The sequence below is a fragment of the Lepisosteus platostomus genome, chromosome 8, assembly GCF_059453375.1.
Source record: "Lepisosteus platostomus isolate fLepPlt1 chromosome 8, fLepPlt1.hap1, whole genome shotgun sequence".
NCBI lineage: Eukaryota > Metazoa > Chordata > Actinopteri > Semionotiformes > Lepisosteidae > Lepisosteus > Lepisosteus platostomus.
This window is the reverse complement of record NC_142618.1, coordinates 14,522,745-14,549,566: the sequence shown is the minus strand read 5'-3', so window position 1 is coordinate 14,549,566 and position 26,822 is coordinate 14,522,745. Positions and strand designations below refer to the sequence as shown.

The following is a 26,822-nucleotide window of genomic DNA, read 5'->3' as shown; positions in this document are numbered from 1 at the left end:
GATATTACCTGCTATAGAGCTAAAATGTAACTGCGCTGCTCAGTAACACAGTACCTTCGTGTAGCCTCAGCAGGGCGAGATGGGCGGGGCGTTACGAGCCTGCGGGAAGGGGGAGGGCAGACGGGCGTGGCGTCTCCGAGACGCGATTGGCTGCCCTGGGGAACTTCGTGGGGGCGTGGCGAGTACCCGGACGCAGAGCCGCTCGGTCTTACACAAACACTGAAGCTCTCAGCAATGGGCACCGAGATTTGGAGCAAATAGCGCAGAAACGTGGAAGAAATGGCCTGCCGCATTCGTGATGGTTGAATCATGATCACGGGGCTTTGCTTTGCTCCCGTCTCTTTGCCCTCGGATGATTTGTGAAGCCACGCGTGGAAATTCTGGACTGAAAAGCCCACACCAGTAAGTTCCTATCACGACACTGCTAGCTTGTGATTCCGGACCCGACAGTCGCCCTTGCTGTGGGACGCATTGGGTGCTCTCCGGGTGCGTGGAAACCCGGGCTCTTCGGCTCCAGCTGCTACCAAAAAAAAAAGGGAGCGTGTTTTTTTTTCTCCTGGGCGGATTGTACACTGAACCCACTGATGCACGGACCGTCGCCCTGGGACTCGGAGCTACAAACTGTTGCATGTTTAGCCGAAGGAAAACCGAAATAGTGGAGAAATTCTCTCACGGTTGACGCACGGAGCGGGTGAGGAAGAATACCCGGTATTGCGGTGGGGGTAGGCTCGCACATGTCCCTAGCCGAGCCCGGCCTCCCCGAGTTTGTGTCTCTCGTCTCCAGTCAATCGTAGCAGCGGGCGCCCCGTCACGTGACAGGCGCACCACCGCGAGCCCGTCTCGTGCGCGACTCCGTGTCCCCGAAAGAGGGGGTCTAAGGAGTGCGCCTGCCGGAGGAGGAGTACCCCAGCCCGGGGCAGAAGCGTGAGGGGTCGGTCGCCGCTGGACGTGAGTGAGCTGCTTTCGCAAACCGGAACCGAGCCGCGGAGCGCCGGGTCGGAGCTGGGAACCCACCTCCCCAGGCGCCGCGCTGCCAGCCGAACCGGTTCCCCGGTGAGTCAGGCAGGAGCGTGGATGTGTCACCGCGTCTCTCCTTCGTGCACCGCGAACCCTGCCTGAAATGGACACCGTGCTTGCAGCGGGGCCCAGGTCTCCCCAATAACCGAGCCTCGAGCCGATGGACCCCAGTATCCCTGCTTACTGCCACCAAGAACGGTACTGGTGGGCCCGGTCGTAACAACAGCGGGGACCAATGAAACAGAGCCCTAGCGCGTCCGGACACACACGGACACCTGTTTTTATTACAGGCTTGCTGTTTTATTCTCGGCGTCTTCACCTGCAGGATCTTTAAAGCGGGCAGCCTCTCCACTGCCCTCCTTGCGCGTAGAGACGCAGCCGCGTCGCTCTGCGGACTCGAGCGGCGACGATGATTTATTGAAACATCTGGGGGTTTTCTGGGATCGGATCGGGCTCCGCGGGCTGTATATTCAGACGCAGACTCGGGCCAGAACCAAACGCCAACTCCCCCCCCCACCTCACCTCCTCCTCCTCCTCTTCCTCCGCGGTGTCTGGCGCTGCCCCCCTCCTGTCCCAGCCAGCCCGTCAGGCTACAGAGACGCCTCTCCCGACCGGAGCGATGCTGCTCGCCTCGGCGGTGGTGGTCTGGGAATGGCTGAACGAGCACGGGCGGTGGCGGCCTTACAGCCCGGCCGTGTCGCACCACATCGAGGCGGTGATCCGCGCCAACCCGCGGGGCGGCAGCGTGGTGCTGGGCCAGGTGGACACCAAGCTCTCCCCGTACATCATCGACCTGCACTCCATGCACCAGTTCCGCCAGGACACGGGTAAGGACATGTTTTCCGGAGAGAGAGGGTTTTATTAAAACACAAAACCCGTACCGGGTCGCATCGTTCTGTCGCGGGTGTCTGGGCACCTGTCTGGATATCAGACCGCTGTTCTCTCTTTCGGCACGAATATCTTAGTCAATACCCTGTATACGAAACTCCCTGTCGGTTTCCGAGTCCATTTCTGCCTTTTGTGTCTGATGAGCGCCCTGTACGCTCCATTCGCGTCTCCGCGATTGCAAATCTGTGCAAATACATATTGTACGTGTTGACGTCTGACTGATATTTTCCCTCTGTCCTTATACCGAGTTCCATTAATCTCCCTGTAGTGCGGTCTGGGTAGGTCCTGTCTGTCCCTTGACGTGTCGCGCGCCTGTCGGACTGTCCTTTTCGACATCTGGAAAACTAATTAGGGAGCTAGAGACGAGCCAGACGCGGAAGCGATCGTCTTGCGCGATGGGTTTGCCAGACCTCCGTGCTCTCAATGAGTTTTCCAAAACTGACCGACGTGACCCCCATGCACGTGAAATTGTAATATTCCCCTAATCTGCGCTTGTCTTTAGACTGTTGGGGTGACCAGCGCAGGTGGTGACTCGGGGCCCAGGTGTCCACGCTGCGAGGTGGACTGTAGGCAGTAGGCACTTGATATGCCCCTGGGCTTGTCCTGGACATGCCCCGGGGCTGTTGCCAAGCAACGCTATCTATTGTCAGGGGTTCAGAGCCTCTGTGTGTAAGGTTAAGTGGAATCTCTTATTCATACACATTGGGATCCATAGATTACAAACATTCAGTCAAGTAAAAACAAAATGGGTCAAATGATCTCCTCTTGTTTGAAATCTTGCTGGGGCTTTTATGTTCTCATGGCTCTGCTTGAGTTCCGACATCTGGTAACTCCCGGATTGGTTTCAAGTGCTATGGGACTGAGGTCACAGTTCGGCAGAGCATTGCTGCACTATAAAATGTTATTGGGAGCTGTTCTGAAGTAGTTAAACTGGCCTTTTCCCTAGAGAACCTGAGCTGCTGCTGATGTAATGTCACTTTGACCTAGTCTTTTCTCCAGTGTTGAGGCTGTGATGGTGTCATCCTGAAGTTTTGGGGCAGGGAGACCCCAAGTGTGCCTGTAAAGATGTGGGTGCTTTTGGAGTTAAGAGCTGGTATTTCAAGACAGCTGTTGCTTAGATCTGGATAATGGAGACATTCCTTTCCTGTTACTGTAGAGTCCTGTTGGCAGCTGTAGTTTGTCACACAGCTTTCTAGCATCATTACAAAAGCAGAGAGAATGATTTGGAACAAAAACGGATAAAAGAAGGGTACAATTTTAGTTTTCTGTAGGCCCACATTCCTATGTGAAGAATTATTTTAAATGTCTTAATATAATATAATCTTCTCATTATCAAATATAACCTGATATCCACCTCCAGTTATCACAAATAAGTTGAGCAATTAATTAAAGAGAACTCAAGAGATTACATGAGAGGAGACCTACCTAGTCCTTTTGGAAGTTAGTAGTTACTTGATCAGATATTTCTTCCAGCTGTTTATTGAGGGTATCAAAAACATGGCTGGGTAGCTTGTTCCACACTCCCACCACCCTTTGTGTAAAAAAGTGGCTGCTGTCCAAATCGTAGTTTGGACAGGACATGCTGTCCAAGAGGAACTATTTAAAGAAGCTAGGTTATTGGCTTGTTCCACAACCTTTGTGCAAGTAAGATTTTAAATGCAGTCAATAACCCAAAGTTTCCAGAGGACATGGGTCAAAACGCCTTGGAAGTGCATTTAAAAACTAAGAACAGGAGGCACCTTTGTACACAGAGTTGTGGAAGTCTGGCACAAGCTGCCCTGTCACTGTTTTTTTCTAAACAGATTCATTAGGTTACCTACTTCAATGCCTTGAAGGCTTTGGCAGCATTATGATTCTGGTTTACAGGAAATGAGCATGACTGTGTGTCCTAACCCTGTTACTCGGAATTGAAGCTGAAAGGGAGAACTATTCGGATAACAAACCAGGACCAAAGCAGACATCAGCTGTGTTTGCTCATTGCAGATGCAATTTCACAGTCCCATGACATCTCTGAAGAATTCCCCCAGAAGGCACTGCACTCAAGAGGAGAACAAAGGTTCTTTAAGAAAAACACCCGCTAACTTATTAGGTGCAATAAATACTTCTTAAGCTGCCCTGCTTTCCCAGTGCTTCAGGGTTTCTTCATCTGGACTAAGTGGCACACTGGTGTTCTGAGATAAAGTGAGGAAGAGGAGGGAAAGGCAGAGGGAGAAGGGTTAGGCTGCTTGGAGATCTATTGTGAGGCTTGCTGAGCAGATGTTGAGGTCTCCATTGTCCGCGCCGGGTTCTCACGGCTCCTGTTATTAATGCGCGGCTGGCTGCTAACGGGGGTGGACAGGAGAGAGGCAGAGCAGCCTTGACCGGCATTAAGATGTCAGGCCTGTGCCGTTGTCCGCGAGCTGCGGTATCCCAGCTGCCTCTGCGACGTCAGCCACATTCCCAGACTCGCAGGTGACCCGGCAGCCCGGGGTCGGGGGGAGACTCGAGGGGGGGGGGGGACAGGCTTGGAGGGCCCTTTGTCTGCAGACTGAGCCTTCCCAGAGTTCCTCAGCCCGGACCCTCGTGCTAGGCCAGCATGCTGGGACCACACTGTAAAGGGCCGATTGGGGCTTTTACCTCGCTTGGCCCAGACCCACAAGTGACTTATTCCAACTGGGGACCGTCCTGATCTCTTTCAGGACGCCAGACCAGTCTTCTACTAACAGCCAAGCAGGGTGGGTTGCGTTCATGACCGTTTTTATGTTCGGGAATGTTCGTTTCTCTCCGTTCACTCTCAGACGCCCCAACATCTCTGTCCGTCCCTTTGCACGAGGAAGGGGGAGAATGGAGATGTTTGGAAGAAGAAAAGGTCACGACCGAACTCGGGACGCCCCCTCCCCCTTTGTTCGTCTCCATCCCAAACTTCCACCCCTCTCTCTGTCCTGGAACACCGCTTGCTGCGCTAGTATGTGGGTCGCGTGCACCCCTCTTCTTCTTTCTCTCTGACCCCATTCATCGCTCTCCTGACTGAAAGGCTGTTGCTCTCTCTCTCTCCTTCTCCTTTCTTCGGCGTATTTTCCCAGGCTGCTGGGGGGGCCCTGGGGGCCGCGGAGTGAACAATCACAGCTTGAGAGAGGAGAGGGAATGGGGGAGGGAGAGAGGACAGAGGGGCTGGGAAGGGGTGCTATGTGACCCCTGATTTAGATGAGTCTTCACAGTCCAGTACAAGTTTTCTCCATTGTCTTCCCTTTACAGCTCTACTGTATTAACCCCTCTCTCTCGGTGCAGTGTTAATGTACTGGAGTGTCCAGTCAGTGTGTCTGTACTGTATTAACCCCTCTCTCTCGGTGCAGTGTTAATGTACTGGAGTGTCCAGTCAGTGTGTCTGTACTGTATTAACCCCTCTCTCTCGGTGCAGTGTTAATGTACTGGAGTGTCCAGTCAGTGTGTCTGTACTGTATTAACCCCTCTCTCTCAGTGCAGTGTTAATGTACTGGAGTGTCCAGTCAGTGTGTCTGTACTGTATTAACCCCTCTCTCTCAGTGCAGTGTTAATGTACTGGAGTGTCCAGTCAGTGTGTCTGTACTGTATTAACCCCTCTCTCTCAGTGCAGTGTTAATGTACTGGAGTGTCCAGTCAGTGTGTCTGTACTGTATTAACCCCTCTCTCTCAGTGCAGTGTTAATGTACTGGAGTGTCCAGTCAGTGTGTCTGTACTGTATTAACCCCTCTCTCTCAGAGCAGTGTTAATGTACTGGAGTGTCCAGTCAGTGTGTCTGGACTGTATTAACCCCTCTCTCTCAGTGCAGTGTTAATGTACTGGAGTGTCCAGTCAGTGTGTCTGTACTGTATTAACCCCTCTCTCTCAGAGCAGTGTTAATGTACTGGAGTGTCCAGTCAGTGTGTCTGGACTGTATTAACCCCTCTCTCTCAGTGCAGTGTTAATGTCCTGGAGTGTCCAGTCAGTGTGTCTGGACTGTATTAACCCCTCTCTCTCAGTGCAGTGTTAATGTACTGGAGTGTCCAGTCAGTGTGTCTGTACTGTATTAACCCCTCTCTCTCAGTGCAGTGTTAATGTACTGGAGTGTCCAGTCAGTGTGTCTGGACTGTATTAACCCCTCTCTCTCAGTGCAGTGTTAATGTACTGGAGTGTCCAGTCAGTGTGTCTGGACTGTATTAACCCCTCTCTCAGTGCAGTGTTAATGTACTGGAGTGTCCAGTCAGTGTGTCTGTACTGTGTTAACTCTTCTCTCTCTCAGTGCAGTGTCTGTATTAATTCAGGTTCAAATTCAAGAGCTTTATTGGCAGGCCAATGAATTACTGTCTTGCCAAAGATGATGCAATTAATACAACATTTACCGTCATTTACAGTACAAACATCATTGGGCATGTACATACATCACATAAAACCTTGAGACAGGCTTACTCTCTGTACCTCAGGCTGTGACAACAGATATTGGGTTGCAGCTCTATTGAGTTTCTTCCCCCAGTAGGACTGCAAGATTATCTGATTCTAGCAGATGTGGGAATACTGGGATTAGATGTTTGTTTAATCCCAAACTATTTCTTACAAAGCAGCAGAAAGTATATCTCTGTCTCTGCTTCTCCCTGCTGGCAGTAGGAGCTCAGGCTGTGGTCACTGAGGCTGTACCTCATCATGGTGTGTTTCTTCTCACTGTCTCTTACCGTGGTCAAATACCCAGCTAATGTTTGTCTTTCTAGGGTCCTGTAGCTTTCCATCTTGTGTATGTCTCAAGTAGTCTTGTTCGTCTTGTGGCATGGTCTGGTTGGCTTTGATTCGTCTTGTTTTTATTTTGCTGTGCTGAGGGTTGGAAAGTGTGTAGTGTGCTGAAGGGGATCTTCTCTGGGCTCAACAGGGCCTTGTGGTGGTAGCAGTTCAGGTGATTTATTTTTTATGTTTACAGTTTGTTTCCGTCTATTGATTGGCAGTAAGTATTAGCCTAATTCAGCCCTTCAGGCTTTATTAGGTAATCTCTCAGTCTCATTGCAGTGAACTGTAGTCTCCATTCAGTGTCTGTACTGACAAAGAGCCTTTATTATTCTCAAGAGGTAAACAATAGGCATGTACACACACAAATCAGTCATTTGTTAAGCAACGTTATGTCCCCAGGTACAAATGAGAACTTAAACCTATCTGTTTTAAAATTGGGAAATCTGTATTTGCGTTCTGAGGGGAATAATTGGAAATCGTTAATCAAAGGTTGTAAAGAGTCCTCTAGAATGAATTGTACTGTACGCAAGGCTTGTAACCGATAGATGTGAGATGGTGCTGATCTTTCGGCCCTAATGGCTTTCTTACGTAGTCTGACTTTACTCTCCTGTTGCACTTATTCCTCAGAATCAGATTCCCCAATCAGCAAATCAGGCTAGAAGTTAGAACAGATTCAATAATATATTGACAAAATGAGGTCAACAATGAAACTGGAAAATTGAATAAAATGAAATAAAATAAACAGTCGCCCTTTAAAACAAAAATAAAATCAATTTTAAAATCAATCTTTTTTTTAAATAAAATCAATATTTGCCTCAACAGTTAACTTCCAGTCCCATATCTGCAATCCCCAAATACTTCATTTATCTATTATCACAACTGACTCACGCCTGATGCTGGTTTGAATTGGGGTCTGACTTTGGTTCCTGAAATCAATTATCTTGTCTCTGGTTTTAGAGGCATTCAGTTTCTAATAGTTTTATTCACAAGTGGCAAATTCATCTACTAATGTATTAACTCTCTCTCTCAGACATAGTGTTAATCCACTGCTTGTATTTATCTTTCTCTCTCCCAGTGCAGTGTTAATGTACTGGAGTGTCCAGTCAGTGTGTCTGTACTATATTAACCCCTCTCTCCCAGCGCAGTGTTAATGTACTGTAGTGTCCAGTCAGTGTGTCTGTACTGTATTAACCCCTCTCTCTCAGTGCAGTGTTAATGTACTAGAGTGTCCAGTCAGTGTGTCTGTACTGTATTAACCCCTCTCTCTCAGTGCAGTGTTAATGTACTGGAGTGTCCAGTCAGTGTGTCTGTACTGTATTAACCCCTCTCTCTCAGTGCAGTGTTAATGTCCTGTAGTGTCCAGTCAGTGTGTCTGGACTGTATTAACCCCTCTCTCTCAGTGCAGTGTTAATGTACTGGAGTGTCCAGTCAGTGTGTCTGTACTGTATTAACCCCTCTCTCTCAGTGCAGTGTTAATGTACTGGAGTGTCCAGTCAGTGTGTCTGGGCTGTATTAACCCCTCTCTCTCAGTGCAGTGTTAATGTACTGGAGTGTCCAGTCAGTGTGTCTGGACTGTATTAACCCCTCTCTCTCAGTGCAGTGTTAATGTACTGGAGTGTCCAGTCAGTGTGTCTGGACTGTATTAACCCCTCTCTCTCAGTGCAGTGTTCATGTACTGTAGTGTCCAGTCAGTGTGTCTGTAGTGTATTAACCCCTCTCTCTCAGTGCAGTGTTCATGTACTGGAGTGTCCAGTCAGTGTGTCTGTAGTGTATTAACCCCTTTCAATTTTTTAATTCAAGGTGCTTTATTAGCATCTCTCTCTCTCTCTATAAAATTCCTAATTACTGTGCCTCTCTCTGTCAGGTACTCTCCGTCCAGTGCGCCGCAGTTTCTACGAGCCCTCTTCTGCTCCAGGTCATGGGTGGGTGTGGGAGTGGGAGAACGATGCAGGCTCCTGGACTCCCTACGACATGGAAGTGGGCATCGCCATCCAGGCCGCGCGGGACCGCCAGCAGCCGTGGCTGGACTTGTCTTCCCTGGGCTTCTGCTACCTGATCGACTTCCAGAGCATGACCCAGATCAACCGGCAGACCCAGCGCCGGCGGCGGATCCAGCGCCGTTCAGATCTCGCGTACCCCCTGGTCTCGGGGCCGCTCCCCAAGACTGCGGCCTGGGGCGTGGCGCAGGCTGGGGGGGGTGGAGGCAGTGCTGGGGGGCTCGGGGGGGTGAGCGGTGGTGGCGGGGGTGGTAGTATTGCCGGCGCTAGTGCCTTTTCCACTGGCACTCTGGCCTCCGCCTTGGCCCCTGTGCCCCAGGCCTGTGGGTGTCAGCAGTGCATGCTGGTGCTGAGTGTTAAGGCCAATGCCTTGGCTCACACGCTGGGCGCACAGGTGCGCAAGCCTCCCCAAAACAAGCCCCCCAGCCCCAAGTCGGGGAATTACGCTCTCAGTGCCAACACGCTCCCCCATTCCTTCTCCCGTTCGTCCAGCTCTGTCAATCCCACCGCTGCCACCAACGTCCTCAACATCTCTGCCTCTGCCACCCTCCCGTTTCGGGCTGGCCTCCCTCCGCCTCCCCCTCTGCCCCCTCCCCCTCCTCCTCCCCTGTCTGCGTCCTCTACCCACCCTCCTGCCGCTGCTGCCTCCTCCTCTTCCTCCTCGCCCCTGCTCCCTCTCCCCCCGCCCCCCCCAGCGCCGCCGCCGCCGCCCCCTGCCTCAGCGTGCGCAGCCCCTCTGCCGCCCCGCTCCAGCCTGGCGGGACTGAGCCGCCCAGCCCTGCAGCGCATCGCCATGGCACAGTCTCGAGCCCTCATCGCCTCGGGGTGAGTCTGATGAAACTGTTACCTGTGGTTTTAATTCGTTGCACTAATTACGGTGCTGTGTGCTGCAGAATTGTGGAGAATTTTAAAACTAGACTGCAGAACAGCTGCCACACCTTGCTTATTAATGAGCACTCTTAAGATGAAACTGAAAGGGTCACCAGGTAAAAGAGGCTTGCCTTTTGCTACCCATGTTTTCAGATTTCATTTGTTCCATTTCTTCCAGTAACCTGATCTAATTAAGAACACGAGACAGTGTATAAATGAGAATAGATTGGTTTGCCGTCTGGTGTATTGAAACACACACACTAAAGCCCCAGAAGGATTTGAACCTGCAACCCCTGGTTTCTAAGGCCACTGCTCTTACACCTGTGGAGCCTCCTCCATACATGCTATAATCAGTGTAGAAATTGATTGCATAAGTTGAACGTGACATGTAGGAAAACCATGCTTAATCCCCGCAGTTGTTTAACTGTGGAGGCAAATTACGAGGAAGTGATGATTTCATTCAGCACATGTTTAAAGTAGGCTTTATGGGCTGATTAGGTTATGTTTTATAGTACCTTATGTTCTACAAGGTTTGCAAGCTTGAGACACTGCAGAAAGATACCAGTTCATGCCCTCGTTGTCCTTTCTTTGTTCTTGAGCAAATGGGCTACAGTAAATTCACAGGTTACCTTCAAGTCTGCATTCACTGTGAATGGGCTGGTCAGAAAGGTGAAGTCAGACGCAGTGAACCCTGTGCCAGTCTCGCCCTGCTCTGCGAGGACAGCGTACCTTATGACTGGTCCATGGGATGAGTCTCACAGGTGGTGGTGGTGTTGAACCCATCACTCCCCCTTGGAAATACCTCCACAACACATTCCTACCAGCACAGCTTTCCTTGTGTTCTGATCTGATTGAAGTCAGTGTTGGAGTCCTTAAAGGGATGGTTTTGGGGGTGCTCTAGCCAGAAAAGTTTTCCGACTGCTCCTTTAGAAAATAGGACTGAGGATAGGTCAGAACTCTAGGAAGTTTTCCTTGACTTGAGAATGGCTGAAACAAAAATACAGCGTATGTAGACTGTGTGTGACCTTGTCCCTTCCTCTGTCTCTGTGTCCATCTGTGTGATAGTGAGGTCACCTTCCACGTCTGTCTGTCTCTGTCCCTTCATCCATTTGTCTGTCTCTATGTGTGACTGTATGCATCTCTCTCCCTTCCTTTGTCCATCTGTCCCTCTGTGTGTGACTCTGTGTCTCCATATCCGCTTGTGTGACTGTGAGGTCACCATCCACGTTTAAGCATAACAAACAAATCGCGAAGGGATTAATGGGCCTGGGCCCCTTTAGAAAGAAAGCTCGTAAATCACAGGCCACAGAGACACTGATGAAAAGCTCCTTGGCTGTGACTGAGATGCATACAGGGACCCAACTCCTGTTTGGCTGTGTGATGCGTTTTCTTGTCCAAAAAAAGAGCAGTTTTCACAGTACCTCAGAACCAAAACAGCCCAGGCCTGTTTTGACAGAGTGATGGGGGGGGGTTAGTCAGGGTCAGCAGTTTCTGCGTGTGCTCCTGCCCACCCTCCCCCCAGTCACTCCCTCAGCCTTAGCATGTCTCTCACACCCAGTTCCCAGCCTTCAAGACTGAGGCCTTCTGTGAGTTATTGTGCAGGCCTCGTTTCCGTGGCAACCTTTAGAGTAGGGTGGGGGGGCTCACAGCTGCAGAGAGGGTAGGGGGAGCAGGAGAGGCCAGGCCTGTCGTCCCGGCAACAGGGCCTAGTCTACATTTGCAACACAATGAATCCTTTAGCAAGACAAAGACACTGGGACCAAAGGAGGCACAATAATAAGACGAGAGGGGGCCCCATGTGTGTCGGCATTCGTGATGGAATGGCCTACTCTTTGCAGATCCAAGCCAGCCAGCCAGACGTGCACGAAGAAAGGAAGAAAATTTTCACAGGCACCTGGCGACAAAAGAGAAGGGCTCAGACAAATATTGACAGAGCCACACAGACCGATGAGCTGCTGAGAGAGAGAGAGCACGCTGTGCGTTCACGCACGCCTTCAGGATTAGCTGTATGGAAAGAAAGCAAAAGACGGCAGCAATCACGCAGACGGACAGAAAATTCATCTGAAAAGAAAGACGGAGAAACATACGTGATAAGAAGATAGAGAGAGTAGGCAACTCGGCCCATCTGGCCTGTTCGGCGAATTAATCTGAGGATCTCATCCAGTCGATTTTAATAAATTAGGCTATCGACTTCCACAACGTGGCGGAGCAGCTTGTTCCACACTCCAGCTACCCTCTGTGTAAATAAGTGTCTACTGTTCTCTGTTTCAAGTACGCTTCTCTATCCAAGCATGTGCCATATCCTGAATGCCCTCTGCCTGTAATGTGTAATGGTAGTGGTCCCTTCTATCCATTTCCATTTCCAGTTCAGTTGGGGGGAAAAGGAAACGTCACCGTGTGAATTTAATAGTTGCAGGCCGCGATGAGATTGGGTGCTTTCAAAGGTCACTGTATTGTGTGCAGTGGAGAAGTGGACAAAGGTACAGTTCAGTCACAAGCAGGAGGAGAGATATTTAGACCCAGTCTAAATGTGTCTAGAGCCCGAATTGAATTTGGCCCTGTTTCAATTCCGGACCTGGGATGCTATCTGCGTGGAGTTTGTATGTTCTCCTTGTGCTCATCAAGGTTTTCTCCAGGTGCTCTGGTTTCCTCGCACAGCCCAAAAGCATATTGGTAGCTTAATTGGTTTCTGGGAAAAATGTGTCTGTGAGCCCTGAGGTGAACTGGTGTCCAATCCAGGGTGTATCCTGCCTTGCGCCCAGTGCTTCCTGGGATAGACTCTGGCCCACCCTGACCCTGAGTTGGATTAGTGGTTTTTGAAAGCGATGATGATATTTTGTTCCGTTTTACTAATGGGCATCGGTTTGCTGCAGTACTGGGTGTGATTTGTAAAACTCCAGTTGTGCCCAAAAATGAAAACTGTCGCTGTTTCCTGTCGGAGTGCTGTTGCCATTCAGAGAAATTGTGCCCCTGCTGGCTTTGACAGAGTTACTAAAACAAGAAGCGATGAATATATTAAAAGTCAGATTGAACAGTAAGAGATCGTATATGAGTTACAGAGAAAAGGCACAACTGAACAGCCGTGATAGGATTGGGTGATGGTTTCCAAGTCTAATTTCCCATACGTTGTGATTAGTTCCAGGTTACGGAAAGGTTGTGCTTGCATGAGTGTGTTGGAAGGCAGTGGGCATAGATAGGACTGCCTCTGCCGTGCCCAGATCCTTCCACTAGAGGGCACTGTAACCCACTTCTAGCTGGGCTTTGCCAGTGTTCATCAGTGGAGTCTGGTGAGGGTGCTTACGTCATGCCTTGTAAAGTGCAATTCCAGAGCAAAGAAGCTGGCTGGAATGATTGCGGATCACCCTTCCCTCCCAGGTTGCCACCTGCTATATATCCTTCGCGCAGGAAGACGCTACCGGTTCTTTAAAACCAGAACCACCCCAGTATTTAAAAGCTTCTTTCCTAGGGCTGTCATTTTGCTTAACCTGAATTCCCAGTTCAGTGAGCACTCTCTTAGTAATGTCTGTTGTCTTGTTTGTGTGTAGCTTGTGCAGCACCAGCTACACCAAAATAAGTTCTTTGACCACAAAATGTACATGGCAAGTAAGATCAGATCAGATCCCTTTATTGGCCAGATACAATTTCTTGTATTAGGAATGTGTCTTTTCACATACCTCAGCTTGCTCTCCATGAGACACACAGACAGGGAGAGAAGCTTGGGGTCAGAGCACAGGGTCAGCCATTGTACAGCGCCCCTGGAGCAGTTGGGGTGAAGGGCCTTGCTCAGGGGCCCAACGGAGTAGGATTCCTCTGCCGGACACAGGATACAAACCGGCAACCTTCCAGCCACAGGCGCAGATCCTGAGCCACAGAGCCACCGCAAAAGTTGATTCTGATTTAGGCAACGCTTGATTTAGTATGGATCTTAAGATATTTTGTTTTTGCATCCCTGTGTTTGTGGGCAGATGTATTTGCATGTCCTACTCTTTGCAAACCAGACTTTCTCATTGTTTGATTTCCGTCCTTCTGCAGATCTGTTACTTGCAGCTGTCTTGACATAGTAAGACTAGAGAACACAAGATGGGTCACAATTCTGAGAAGGCCCTGTAGTTTGTTTGGTAGCTTACTGATCCCAGGATCTCATCCAGCTGTTTCTTGAAAAAATCCAGGGTATTAGTTCCAACATCTCTAGGTAGCTTGTTCCACTCTCCTTCCACCCTTTGTGTAAAGAAATATCTCCCATTTGCTGTTTAAAATGACTTCCATATAGGTCCCTCTTGTGCCCTGTTTTTTGCTTCACTGTTTAAATTATAATAAGACCTGTGGGTTGACTTTGTCGATAATTTTAAAGGTTGTGAAAACTTGTATCAGGTCTCTTCCTCCTCTATGCTGTTCAAGACAGAAGGGATTCAGTTCCTTCAGCCTGTCAGTGCAGTTCATTCCCTTCAGTGCCTGAATGTATCTGATTGCTTTTCTCTGGACTCTGGAGGAAAAAGACGGGTTAACTGTTTCCGGGAACATGTCAGAGCAGGGTAATCAAAGTTTTATCCAAGAATATAATTTACTTTTTAAACATCCAGAAAACATGTTTTAACACAAATTTTGGTATATTTTATCTTTTAATTTTAAATTCTTGAAAATGCATGTCATTTTTCTTCATGATGCAGTGCATTACCTCTTAAACGAGGGTTTTGAAAAGTGTTACCTTACACCAGTAGCTTGTAACAGTAATGGGTTCATTTTTGATGAGATGCCTTACAGCTGTAACTTGTAAACATAAAAAGCAGATGTGGTAAGTGTTCAGCTTTCTTATGATGTTGACTTTCTATCCCCCACAGTGTCTCTATACAGGATACTGCAAACATGCTAGAGTGTACTGCACACATTTGAGAAAAGTTGTCTGGTTTGCTTCCTGGGACATTCAGAGCTGAGAGCGCACATGGGTTCTACCCGATGAAGGCTCTCGGAATGGCGGTGGGGCAGCCTGTTGATTTCTCCCATGCGTTCCTTTCCTAATCCGATCTGAGGATCGGCCGGAGTCTTGCTCATCCGTTCACGTGGAAATTCAAAGTTCCAGAGGCGTCGGCTGGAGAGATTAGGTTCTCTTTCCACCTGCCATATGTCCGAGCAGCCTGCTTATTAGTCTGTCTTAGCTACAGTCTGACGTCAAGGGTCACGATCTCTTTCTGAGTGCACGTGTGCTGTGCCTTAGTCTCTCTGAGCGTTTGGGCTTCTCCTCTCTCTCTCTCTCTCTCTCTCTCTCTCTCTCTCTCTCTCTCTCTCTCTCTCTCTCTCTCTCTCTCTCTCTCTCTCTCTCTCTCTCTCTCTCTCTCTCTCTCTCTCTCTCTCTCTCTCTCTCTCTCTCTCTCTCTCTCTCTCTCTCTCTCTCAGGGTCCTGCCCCCAAGCACTGTGTGTCAGTAGCACAGATGGACAGTGTGTTAAACCTAGATTAGCATGGATCACACTGACTAAACTCTCACAAGCTGCCTCTCTACATTGCTGCACACCGTGGACAAACTTCACAAATAGACAGCCAGCACCCATAAAGATCCCAGGATCTCTTCCAGACAGTTCTTAACAGAAACCAGAGTATCTGCTTCACCACCATGGCTGAATAGCTTGTGCCACTCTCCTACCACCCTTAAAGTAAAGTGTCATATGTTCTGGGTTATAAATTGCCTTCCACATGGTTCCTACTTGTGACCTTGTGTTTCACTCTTGATTCTGAAGAACTCATATGGGTTGGCGTTGTTTATGAGGATTTTGAGCACTTGTATCTGGTGTTGTACCTTGTAGTCTTCATCAGTCCTCGTAGGCAGTCAATATTTTGCCTTATTCTATTCATCTCTATTTTTAATCAAAATCCACAACAGGGGCAGAATAGAATGACCAAAATGCAAGCGGAAGCTTTAGGAAGTTGGTGTAGGTAATTTTGACATGGAAGGCAGAGTCAGGAATCACTGTCAGTGACAGTGTTTTACTCCATCATGCTGTTCAGTCCAGCAGCTTCAGGTTCAGTGCCTCACAGCTCTAGGGTCCTGGGTTTGATTCTGCTCAGTCTGTGTGTGATCTGTTGATTTTTTTTTCCACATACAGTGTGTCCCAGATGGCACATAAGGGTGTGTGTATCTGTCTACAGAGTGTGAGTCTCTACAGGGTGTGTAAGGAGTGTGTGTGTGTCTGCAGGGTGTGTTGAAGGGTGTGAGTCTAACAGGGTGTGTAAGGAGTGTGTGTGTGTGTCTGCAGGGTGTGTTGAAGGGTGTGAGTCTAACAGTGTGTGTAAGGAGTGTGTGTGTGTCTGCAGGGTGTGTTGAAGGGTGTGAGTCTAACAGGGTGTGTAAGGAGTGTGTGTGTGTCTGCAGGGTGTGTTGAAGGGTGTGAGTCTTACAGAGTGTTTAAGGAGTGTGTGTGTACAGGGTGTGTTGAAGGGTGTGAGTCTAACAGGGTGTGTAAGGAGTTTGTGTGTGTGTCTGCAGGGTGTGTTGAAGGGTGTGGGTCTAACACGGTGTGTAAGGAGTGTGTGTGTGTTGAAGGGTGTGAGTCTAACAGGGTGTGTAAGGAGTGTGTGTGTGTGTGTCTGCAGGGTGTGTTGAAGGGTGTGAGTCTAACAGTGTGTGTAAGGAGTGTGTGTGAGTCTAACAGGGTGTGTTGAAGGGTGTGAGTCTAACAGGGTGTGTAAGGAGTGAGTCTAACAGGGTGTGTAAGGAGTGTGTGTGTGTCTGCAGGGTGTGTTGAAGGGTGTGAGTCTTACAGAGTGTGTAAGGAGTGTGTGTGTACAGGGTGTGTTGAAGGGTGTGAGTCTAACAGGGTGTGTAAGGAGTTTGTGTGTGTGTCTGCAGGGTGTATTGAGGGGTGTGAGTCTAACAGGGTGTGTAAGGAGTGTGTGTGTACAGGGTGTGTTGAAGGGTGTGAGTCTAACAGGGTGTGTAAGGAGTTTGTGTGTGTGTCTGCAGGGTGTATTGAGGGGTGTGAGTCTAACAGGGTGTGTAAGGAGTGTGTGTGTACAGGGTGTGTTGAAGGGTGTGAGTCTAACAGGGTGTGTAAGGAGTTTGTGTGTGTGTCTGCAGGGTGTATTGAGGGGTGTGAGTCTAACAGAGTGTGTAAGGAGTGTGTGTGTACAGGGTGTATTGAGGGGTGTGAGTCTAACAGGGTGTGTAAGGAGTTTGTGTGTGTGTCTGCAGGGTGTATTGAGGGGTGTGAGTCTAACAGGGTGTGTAAGGAGTGTGTGTGTACAGGGTGTATTGAGGGGTGTGAGTCTAACAGGGTGTGTAAGGAGTTTGTGTGTGTGTCTGCAGGGTGTATTGAGGGGTGTGAGTCTAACAGAGTGTGTAAGGAGTGTGTGTGTGTCTAGAGGGTGTGTTAAAGGGTGTGTAAGGAGTGTGTGGACCCTGTGAGTGTCCACAGGGCACGTGAGAAGTGTTTGTGTGTGAACAGTGACGCAGAGATAATCGCTCAGGTGCTACAGTGTTGTCTGTGTGAGGTCACTGAGCAGATGGACTCTCACAGATTAGCTCTATAAGAGTCCAGAGCTGTATATGAAAGAGACTGGACTGAGGCAAATTCTCCGATTCTGTAGCTATATTCCTCGAGAAAAATGGACTAACAGACCTTTACCAGAATTGCGCCCAGCAACTACAGCTTCTGACCTGCTTAGCTCCTTTATTACCTTGTCTGCTGTTTGGGAAGATTTGGAAGGATGACTATACTGAAATCCTTTCGGTGAGTTTTGATCTGGTGAAAGAAGAGAAGATTGGTTTGGGTTGAATGTAGACTGTCGCCTGTGTAAAGTCTCTGGTCTGTATCACTCATCTGTGTCAGGTAAAGGAAGTAGATGAACTCTGTATCCAGACAGTGCCAGTGTTAGGAGAGTGTTTTTCCTGATTTGGTGTTACAGAAGTGATTCTGAAGTGCCATTATCTGAGTACTCCTTCCTATCTCATCTTTAGTTAAGAACCCCTCTCATGTGAATTAAATCATGTCTTAATTCAATGATGGTTGCTACAGGAGAATGTATTTGTATCTACAGTGTTGGAAAAACCTAATTTTATCAAATAATCTGTTACAGTTACAAGTTACTGGTGTAAAGGGTTACTTTTATAACAGTTCAGTTCCGTTACATGTGACTAGTATAAGTGAATACGAGGTTAAATAAACAAGTTAGGCGAAATTGCATGTAAGAGGATATGTATTATTTTACGTCATCATCTTCCACAGTTGTCTATATAGTGTATGAGAGGTTCTTTTTACAGGAGACAATACACCAATGAGGAAATTTTACAAGTGTTGTGCACATTTGTGAATGCTGACTTGACAAGCCCTCTGGTTTTAACACCTTGCCACTTATCTAATGGGTTTTCTTTTTAGCCTCTGAACTCTTGAAAATTGTCAGTCCTGGGAATTAGGAAGTGCTAAAACCTACGTTTTTCTGTTCCAGGGTTCCCACTGTTCCAGTGAAGAATCTCAATGGCTCCAGTCCAGTTCACCCAGCACTGGCAGGTAAGAGAGGGATTAATACACTACAGTACATTAACACTACGCTGAGATAGAGGGGTTAATACAGTCCAGACACACTGACTGGACACTCCAGTACATTAACACTGCACTGAGAGAGAGGAGTTAATACAGTACAGACACACGGACTGGACACTCCAGTACATTAACACTGCACTGAGATAGAGGGGTTAATACAGTCCAGACACACTGACTGGACACTCCAGTACATTAACACTGCACTGAGAGAGAGGAGTTAATACAGTACAGACACACGGACTGGACACTCCAGTACATTAACACTGCACTGAGAGAGAGGGGTTAATACAGTACAGACACACGGACTGGACACTCCAGTACATTAACACTGCACTGAGAGAGAGGGGTCAATACAGTACAGACACACTGACTGGACACTACAGGACATTAACACTGCACTGAGAGAGAGGGGTTAATACAGTCCAGACACACTGACTGGACACTCCAGTACATTAACACTGCACTGAGAGAGAGGGGGGAGGTGATAAATATGGGAGTGTGTGGGTATGTGAAGGTGTCAGCAGTGCACCTCATCCTTCCAGCCTTTGTCAGCGTCTCTGTCGCTTCTTACCCAAGCCTTTCCCAGATTATGAGCGTGAACGTTTTTCAGTATCTCACTTGGCGCTCTGTGGCTCCCAGGTATCACCGGTATCCTGATGAGTGCGGCGGGACTCCCCGTGTGTCTGACGCGCCCACCAAAACTGGTGCTGCACCCTCCCCCTGTCAGCAAGAGTGACATCAAACCCATCCCGGGGCTGGGCCACTGCTGCCGCAAGACCACCAAGAAGCAGGCGCGCAAAGGTGACATGCCGCTCAGTACAGACTTGTCCACACTCCCAGAATCCTCTGTGCGCACAAAGGTGACACGCCGCTCAGTACAGACTTGTCCACACTCCCAGAATCCTCTGTGCGCGCAAAGGTGACACGCCGCTCAGTACAGACTTGTCCACACTCCCACAATCCTCTGTGCGCACAAAGGTGACACGCCGCTCAGTACAGACTTGTCCACACTCCCACAATCCTCTGTGTGCACAAAGGTGACACGCCACTCAGTACAGACTTGTCCACACTCCCAGAATCCTCTGTGCACACAAAGGTGACACGCCTCTCAGTACAGACTTGTCCACACTCCCAGAATCCTCTGTGCACACAAAGGTGACACGCCTCTCAGTACAGACTTGTCCACACTCCCAGAATCCTCTGTGCGCACAAAGGTGACACGCCGCTCAGTACAGACTTGTCCGCACTCCCACAGTTCTTCTCTGTTTAAGGAATCACCTGCTTTTGTCAGTTTGAGTGACCCTGAGTGTAACTCCCACTGCCGTCCCTGGGCCTTGCTGGTCGTGAGGAAATCCCCCGGATTTGACATGGGTGGTTCAGTTCCTCACTTTTTAAATATCGCTCCCCAAGACATTGCGCTCCCTCACTTTTTGGGGTCGCTTTGTGACCCAGCAGTAGTTTCCTTTTGGGTCTCATAATCCTGCTGATGCGCTTGGCCTATCAAATCAGGCGAGTTCCTACTAGTTGACTGATTCGCTAACGAGCCGGATGGGTCAAATGGCCCCCTCTCGTTTGCCACCTCCTTGCGCCACAGGGCAGGCCGTGTCACACACAGCCAAAGGGATAGAGGAACTGAACCTCTTCGGTCTCCAGCTGAGCAAACTGCGCTAAGATTGCCCTTATGTTTTCAGTCACATCAGAGATTTTGATAAAGTCTATCAAAAGTGCATTTTCAAGCTGATCAAGGAGAAAACCGAATTAAGGACAGATGTATTTAAGACTGAAAAAAGGGAGGCATTTTAACACGGAGAGTAGAAGACTTCCTCTGGATGCTTATCCAGCCATGTTGCTGAACTGCCTGGGAGGTTTCAAGACTGAATATTCAGGGTCTGGATAACTGCACAGCAGGAAGTGGTCTCTACCTTTCCTATGCAGTGCAGTCCAACACAGTTCAGTAGTCCAGTTCAGTGGTATATAGGAGGAAACTGCTGGGTATTGAGAGTTCAGAGCTCTTGGTTTCTTTCTTTTAGGTAAAACCCCAGAGGAAGTGGTGAAGAAATACCTGCAGAAAGTGCGCAACCCTCCTGAGGAGGTGAGAATGTCGTCCGTGTCCTTCCCTCTCTGCTCAGTGTGTCTGTATCTGCCTCACTGTTTCCCTCTTTCTGGTCAGTATCTCTTTATCCCCCTTGCAGTCTTTCCCCCTCTCTGTGCACAATGTGTGTGTCAACCTTACTATCTCTTGCTGGTCAGCGTGTCAGTGGTGACTGGTCAGCGTGTCAGGGGTGACCTCCCTGTCTCTCTCTCTCTCTCAGGACTGCACGATTTGTATGGAGCCCCTCGGAGGCCCCTCTGGCTATAAGGGGGCACCAGCAGGGGTGTCCAGGAACGAACCCGTGGGCAGACTGGCCAAGTGTGGGCATCTCTACCACCTGCAGTGTCTGGTAGCCATGTACAACAACGGCAACAAGGTGGGTACAACCCAGTGCGGTCCACCGTCCAACAGCTCGTCTCGGATGTAGCACTGTAGCTATGCAAACGCACACTGGACTGGGGCAGGTGGGCCCTGTGACCTGGAAACGTGTCAGTTGAAGACGGGACCTGGCCGGTTCCGCCTCTGTTTGCTCTCACTCTGCGATGGAGGCCCTGCGCGGGCACCTCATGTTCTCTCAGAGCCCCGTGTTGGACAGTCGTGCTGGCCTGGGGAAGGACTCCCATCTTTCATGGTGCCAACCGTACATCTCCTTCGCAGGACGGCAGTCTGCAGTGCCCCACCTGTAAGACGATTTACGGGGTGAAGACGGGCACACAGCCCCCAGGCAAGATGGAATACCATGTCATTCCCCACTCCCTGCCCGGGCATCCCGACTGTCGCACGATCCGCATCATCTACAACATTCCACCAGGAATACAGGTGTGTACGCTCTGTGTTCACCACAGGGACCTATCCTGCATGTCATACACAGCAGATACACTGTCCTTTAGATACACCGTGAACACCCACGCTCTATATGGGCTGCACTCCCAGCTGATGGTACTGCTACTGCGAATAATAATTCTTACACTTATATAGCGCTTTTCTGGACACTCCACTGAAAAAGCTTTTCAGGTAATGGGGACTCCCCTCCACCACCAGTGTGTAGCTCTTACCTGGCTGATGCGCCACTCTGCTCACCACACACCAGCTATCAGTAGGGAGGAGAACAGAGCGATGAAGCCAGTTCAGAGATGGCCAGGACACCAGGGTAACACCCCTACTCTTTTCGAGAAACGCCCTGGGATTTTTAATGACCACAGAGAGTCAGGTCCTCAATTTTATGTCTCATGCGAAGGACAGCTCCTTTTGTACAGTATAGTGTCCTTTTTAGCATACTGTCGCATTAGGACCCACACAGACCACAGGGTGAGCGCCCCCTGCTGGCCCCACTATCACCTCTTCCAGCAGCAGCCTTAGTTCTTCCCAGGAGGTCTCCCGTCCAGGTACTGACCAGGCTCACACCTGCTGAGCTTCAGTGGGCTGCCAGTTATGAGTTGCAGGGTGATATGCCTGCTTGATATCAGTTCTTTTTAGTGAAATATGAGAATAAGACTATCTGACTTTTCACCCGTCACTTCTTCCAGTGTGTTCAGGCAGGGAATTGACCTCCTTTTTAAATCCCCTCTGACTAATAGGGTCCGGAGCACCCCAACCCTGGGAAACCCTTCACAGCGCGAGGATTCCCCCGACACTGCTACCTCCCTGACAGTGAGAAGGGGCGCAAGGTAACTGTACTATATTAACCCCTCTCTCTCAGTGCAGTGTTAATGTACTGGAGTGTCCAGTCAGTGTGTCTGTACTGTATTAACCCCTCTCTCTCAGTGCAGTGTTAATGTACTGGAGTGTCCAGTCAGTGTGTCTGTACTGTATTAACCCCTCTCTCTCAGTGCAGTGTTAATGTACTGGAGTGTCCAGTCAGTGTGTCTGTACTGTATTAACCCCTCTCTCTCAGTGCAGTGTTAATGTACTGGAGTGTCCAGTCAGTGTGTCTGTACTGTATTAACCCCTCTCTCTCAGTGCAGTGTTAATGAACTGGAGTGTCCAGTCAGTGTGTCTGTACTGTATGAACCCCTCTCTCCCAGTGCAGTGTTAATGTACTGTAGTGTCCAGTAAGTGTGTCTGTACTGTATTAACCCCTCTCTCTCAGTGCAGTGTTAATGTACTGGAGTGTCCAGTCAGTGTGTCTGTACTGTATTAACCCCTCTCTCCCAGTGCAGTGTTAATGTACTGTAGTGTCCAGTAAGTGTGTCTGTACTGTATTAACCCCTCTCTCTCAGTGCAGTGTTAATGTACTGGAGTGTCCAGTCAGTGTGTCTGTACTGTATTAACCCCTCTCTCCCAGTGCAGTGTTAATGTACTGGAGTGTCCAGTCAGTGTGTCTGTACTGTATTAACCCCTCTCTCCCAGTGCAGTGTTAATGTACTGGAGTGTCCAGTCAGTGTGTCTGTATTGATCCTCTTCTTTCTCTCTTCCTCAGGTGTTGCGGCTCTTGCTGGTGGCCTGGGACCGGCGGCTGGTGTTCTCAGTGGGCACCTCCAGCACCACAGGTGAGAGCGACACGGTGGTGTGGAACGAGGTCCACCACAAGACGGAGTTTGGCTCGAACCTAACTGGCCACGGCTTCCCTGACCCAGGGCACCTGGACAACGTGCTGGAGGAGCTCAGGGCGCAGGGCATCACTGAAGAGGACTGTCTGAGAGACTGAGGGCCAGAGGGCGGGAGTGCGCACAGACTGCCCACACTGACCACTAGGGGGCAGTCAATGCACTAGCTCTGAATCACCTAACAGGATCCGATGTTAACTAGCACTTGATAGAGAAACTAGAAGAGAGTTCCTGAGTGACTCTGCTGGAAATTGTGGTACGTTAATACTGACTTAACACTGCACTAAAAAGAGGGGTTAATACAGTCCAGACACACTGACTGGACACTCCAGTACATTAACACTGCACTGAGAGAGAGGGGTTAATACAGTACAGACACACTGACTGGATACTACAGTACATTAACACTGCACTGAGAGAGAGAGGGGTTAATACAGGACAGACACACTGGACCCTATGGTACTTTACCATTGCACTGAGACTGTGTGAGAGAGCGCACAGGGTATGAAGTTCAGCAATAGGAGCTGTCCATCAGGGTGGTGCTGAAACATGTGAGAATGAATCCAGTACTAACTGACTACTTGGAAAGGAATGTGGTAGAGTGAGGTGGAGAAAGGAAGAGAGAGACATGTGGGTGGACTGGGAAGGGCTGGGAAGAGACAGTGAGTGGTGTGAAGAGTGGTTTGTAGAGAGCTTTAACACTTTGGTACATTAACACTGCACTGAGCACGAGAGAGTAGACGTAGATTTTATGATTGTCTTAACACTATGCTGAGAGAGGCAAAGGAAAGACGGAGGTTAATGTGGTACATAGGGATTTTTCTCCCGAAGTTTATTCCCATCTGCATGTGTATCAATGTCCAGTTCAAACTGAGAATGAGCTGTATTTGGCATGCATTATTTTGCATATTGTAAGTATATGTACAGAGTAGAGAGTTTTACGGTACAATAATGTTTCAGTTGTGCAATACTGCCCCCTAATGTGAGCACGTGTAGATTACATTGCCTCGGTCATTGCCCTTTTGACAACGTGAATCACTACGCAGAGTTCGTCCCTGCTTTTGTATCCTGAGAAAAAGGCTGTCGGGTTGTAAAAATGTTGTGACAATAAGGAAACATTTTTCTCAAAACACGTTGGCAAAGTGCATGAGTGTGCCTCCCTCCCTCACTCTCTCAAGGTGAAGCTGTGACTGGTATTGCCTCCTCTGGTGGTGATTTGAAGTACTGCACCTCCAGCTACGAGAACATTCCTGTCTTTTCTTTTTTTAAATCCATTGTCTTTGGTGATTGCTATTCTTTCTCTGCATCCGATTTTCCGGATCGCTCGTTTGTTTGCCCTTTTGTCAGGTTGAACCGAGGTGAAAGAACATGTTTCCATAAGTGTGTCAGTCCATCACTGGTCAGTCTTGTGTTTTCTATTGTACAAATTTGCAGTAAAGGCAACAGTGACTTGCTGTTTCAAAAGTACTAATATGAAAGGATACAGTTTCCATATCGCATAATACTGCTGACGTAAGGCTGGTGTAACAGTACACCACAGAGCTATACTTTTCAATAGTGTAGTACTACTGTGGTATGTACTGGTCTGATATAATACTATGTGGTTTAATAGAATATCAGAGTGCTGTTCTGTACTTTACAGCCCTTACCTGCATACTGATACAGTGATGCAATATTGCATCGCCATACTGTACACTAGTACAACACTACAGCACTGACCTGCGTTCTGATCTAGTGGTGCAATATTGCACTGCTGTACTGTACACTAGTACAACACTACAGCACTGACCTGCATTCTGATGCAGTGGTGCAATATTGCAGTGCAACACTACAGCACTCAAATTGATACTCATTCAGTGGTATAGTATTGCGCTACAGTACTGTACACTACTTCATCTACTTTATGTGCTTGTTACAGCTGATCATTTAAGTGGACTGTTAAGCAAATTGCAGACTTATCGAAGATTGTGAATCCTTTAGGGGAGAATGCTTCAGTTTCCTTCCTGCCTCCTGGAAGAAGGTGTGTATGAGAGAGAGTATGGTGATGTGTTGTGTGTTTAAGGTACTTCAGTCTGTACTGGTACGTGAAGCGGATTTTCTCCAGGAACAAGGGAGATGTAGCCGCTGTTGTGAGTGTGCATGTCGGCATGCAGATTAACAGACATTGTAGGTCATGCAGGCCTGGAGACGAAGAAACGCTCCTGATTTTTATAAAAGATTGGATTTCCGCTGCTGTTTCTTGCCAAACTGTATAGGGTGGGTACGCAGAGCCAGAGCCAGAGCCAGATCCCGAGCCAGTGACCGGCTCTACCAGGGACACCCCTGGCTCTCACTGGCGGGTTCCAAGACCGATCCGAATTCCGGTCAAGCAGTGAAGACCTTGGCAGTGGCCACTGTGAATCTGGCCTGGACGCAGGTGTTGTGGGAAGAGCAAGTCACAGGTCACGTGTGGGGCAGCCAGTGCCTGAGACAAGCCCATCGTCTACGTCTGTCCTCCATGTTTGCATCAGCGCTGGTGCTGCAGTCAGCCCTGCAGAAGGACAGTGGAGCTGGACACTTTGTTCCAGACTCACACCCCCCTGCCTGTTAATACGCATCTCACCGGTCTTTATTCCCCCTGGCTGGTTAGGAAATAGAAATCCGGTGGATTTGGGGTGAAAGCGTGCTTTCTGTTAGCACAGTCCTGTAATCTGCTTTGATATAGGCCAAATCACTACACTGGAAGATGCTGAAATGCAGTTTCAGAACTGCATGTTCACACTCAGTGTCTGAAATTGTTTTTTTCAGAAATGTATTCTTGCAGCCAGGTTGTCCATAGCGTAGCGGAAATAGACGTGGCTGTGGTTTACGTGAATCGATTCCACTTTGCCAGAATGTCTTGGCTAGAACCTGCTGAGAATGAAGGCACTCTCAATGGAGGCTGAATAGACATGTCAGACCGTCCACAGGCACACCGTGCAACGTGACCTGGCGCCACACGCGCTGCGATCCTGGCTCTGAAACAGCTCTGCGCCCTTCGCGAAACCTTCCCGGGTAACTCCATAGTACATCCCCACACCTGCCCTGGACCCTCATAATGCCATGGTCTGCCAGTCTCTCGCAGCACAATGAAGTGAAAGGCTGGGGGAGACCTTTCGAGGCGTGTCCTGTTGTAGGATAAGGTCTTCTGAAGCAGTTACTGTAAAGGTTTACTGCGGCGGACGCGCGGGAGGCTGTATGCACACATGCGGGTGTAGCTGCATGCGTGTGCTGGCAGCACTTGACGGTGGTTGGGAATGTCGTGCTATTTAAGTCAGAGCTGCACTGGGCGGGCGGATGGCTGTCTGGGTTGGGCCGTGTACGTTGATGGCGCACCGGGGTTAAGAAGGCCAGTGGATTGCCAATAATGCAGTATGTTAACGGAGTTACCCCTCCAGCCGTCACCCCTTATCCCCCTGCTGGCATGTCACCCCTCCTCCCCCAGAGAGAGCCGAAAGGTCTCTGCACCTCCTCTTCCTAAATGGTACGTGCTGGTGGCCATGTCCATAACGGTACCGGGTCCCCCAGCTGCCACTCCCTTAGCATGCCACCTCCAACAGTGGCATAGCCTTAAATGTCCCACCCCCCACTCCCTCGACTTTGCCATGCTCCTAACAATACCAAGCCTCCCTGGCTGTGCTCCCGCCACCCCAGATACTGAAGAACCGTGTGGTACAGCTCTGACTTGAGTTATCTGTACTGACAGTTACTGCCAATAACCGGCTACCGATCCAGTCTGGTTATGTTCGGTCAGTTAGTGACCGGTTTATTACCTGTATTGTACCGTGTGTGTATATACATAATGTGTTTGTGTGTGTATATATATAAATATATACCAATTTACATGAAAACCATGTTTTTGAGCAGATCACTTGTAACCGAAATCTCTTTTCGGATGTTTTATAATGATTTCTCCTGTCATGTTTTTCTTCCGCGGTTTTGTTTTTCAACTCCTTAGATTTCGTTTCCTATGATTTTATATATGCGCGGACGCCCACGATTCTTAACATTTCTGTGTGTCTTTTTGTTGTCTAGGTGTTTTGAGTTAGCGCAACATCAAGATGAATATACAGATTCTTGCCATTTTAGGTGTCTTAATGTCTTTTTTTATTGTTTTTTTGGACTGAATTAAAGCTAGAAATTTCATGATGTGA

General features: G+C 49.0%; 1 protein-coding gene across 1 annotated transcript; it reads left to right on the top strand.

The window, feature by feature from the left end:
* dtx4a (deltex 4, E3 ubiquitin ligase a) lies at nt 1-26,822 on the top strand. Its single transcript, XM_088642527.1, has 10 exons — nt 1-623; nt 657-1,844; nt 8,480-9,437; nt 17,918-17,979; nt 18,652-18,813; nt 20,043-20,104; nt 20,325-20,480; nt 20,762-20,923; nt 21,682-21,771; nt 22,524-26,822. The coding sequence occupies exons 2-10, from the start codon at nt 1,637-1,639 to the stop codon at nt 22,749-22,751; spliced, it is 2,088 nt and encodes a 695-aa protein (XP_088498653.1). The 5' UTR covers nt 1-623; nt 657-1,636; the 3' UTR covers nt 22,752-26,822.

Bases quoted from the DNA above. Each gene is read 5' to 3' on its own strand.
- dtx4a (XM_088642527.1), top strand. From the start codon at position 1,637: ATGCTGCTCGCCTCGGCGGTGGTGGTCTGGGAATGGCTGAACGAGCAC. The intron at 9,438-17,917 runs GTGAGTCTGATG...TTTCTGTTCCAG, and splicing joins CGAGCCCTCATCGCCTCGGG to GGTTCCCACTGTTCCAGTGA. The intron at 20,481-20,761 runs GTGGGTACAACC...TCTCCTTCGCAG, and splicing joins TGTACAACAACGGCAACAAG to GACGGCAGTCTGCAGTGCCC.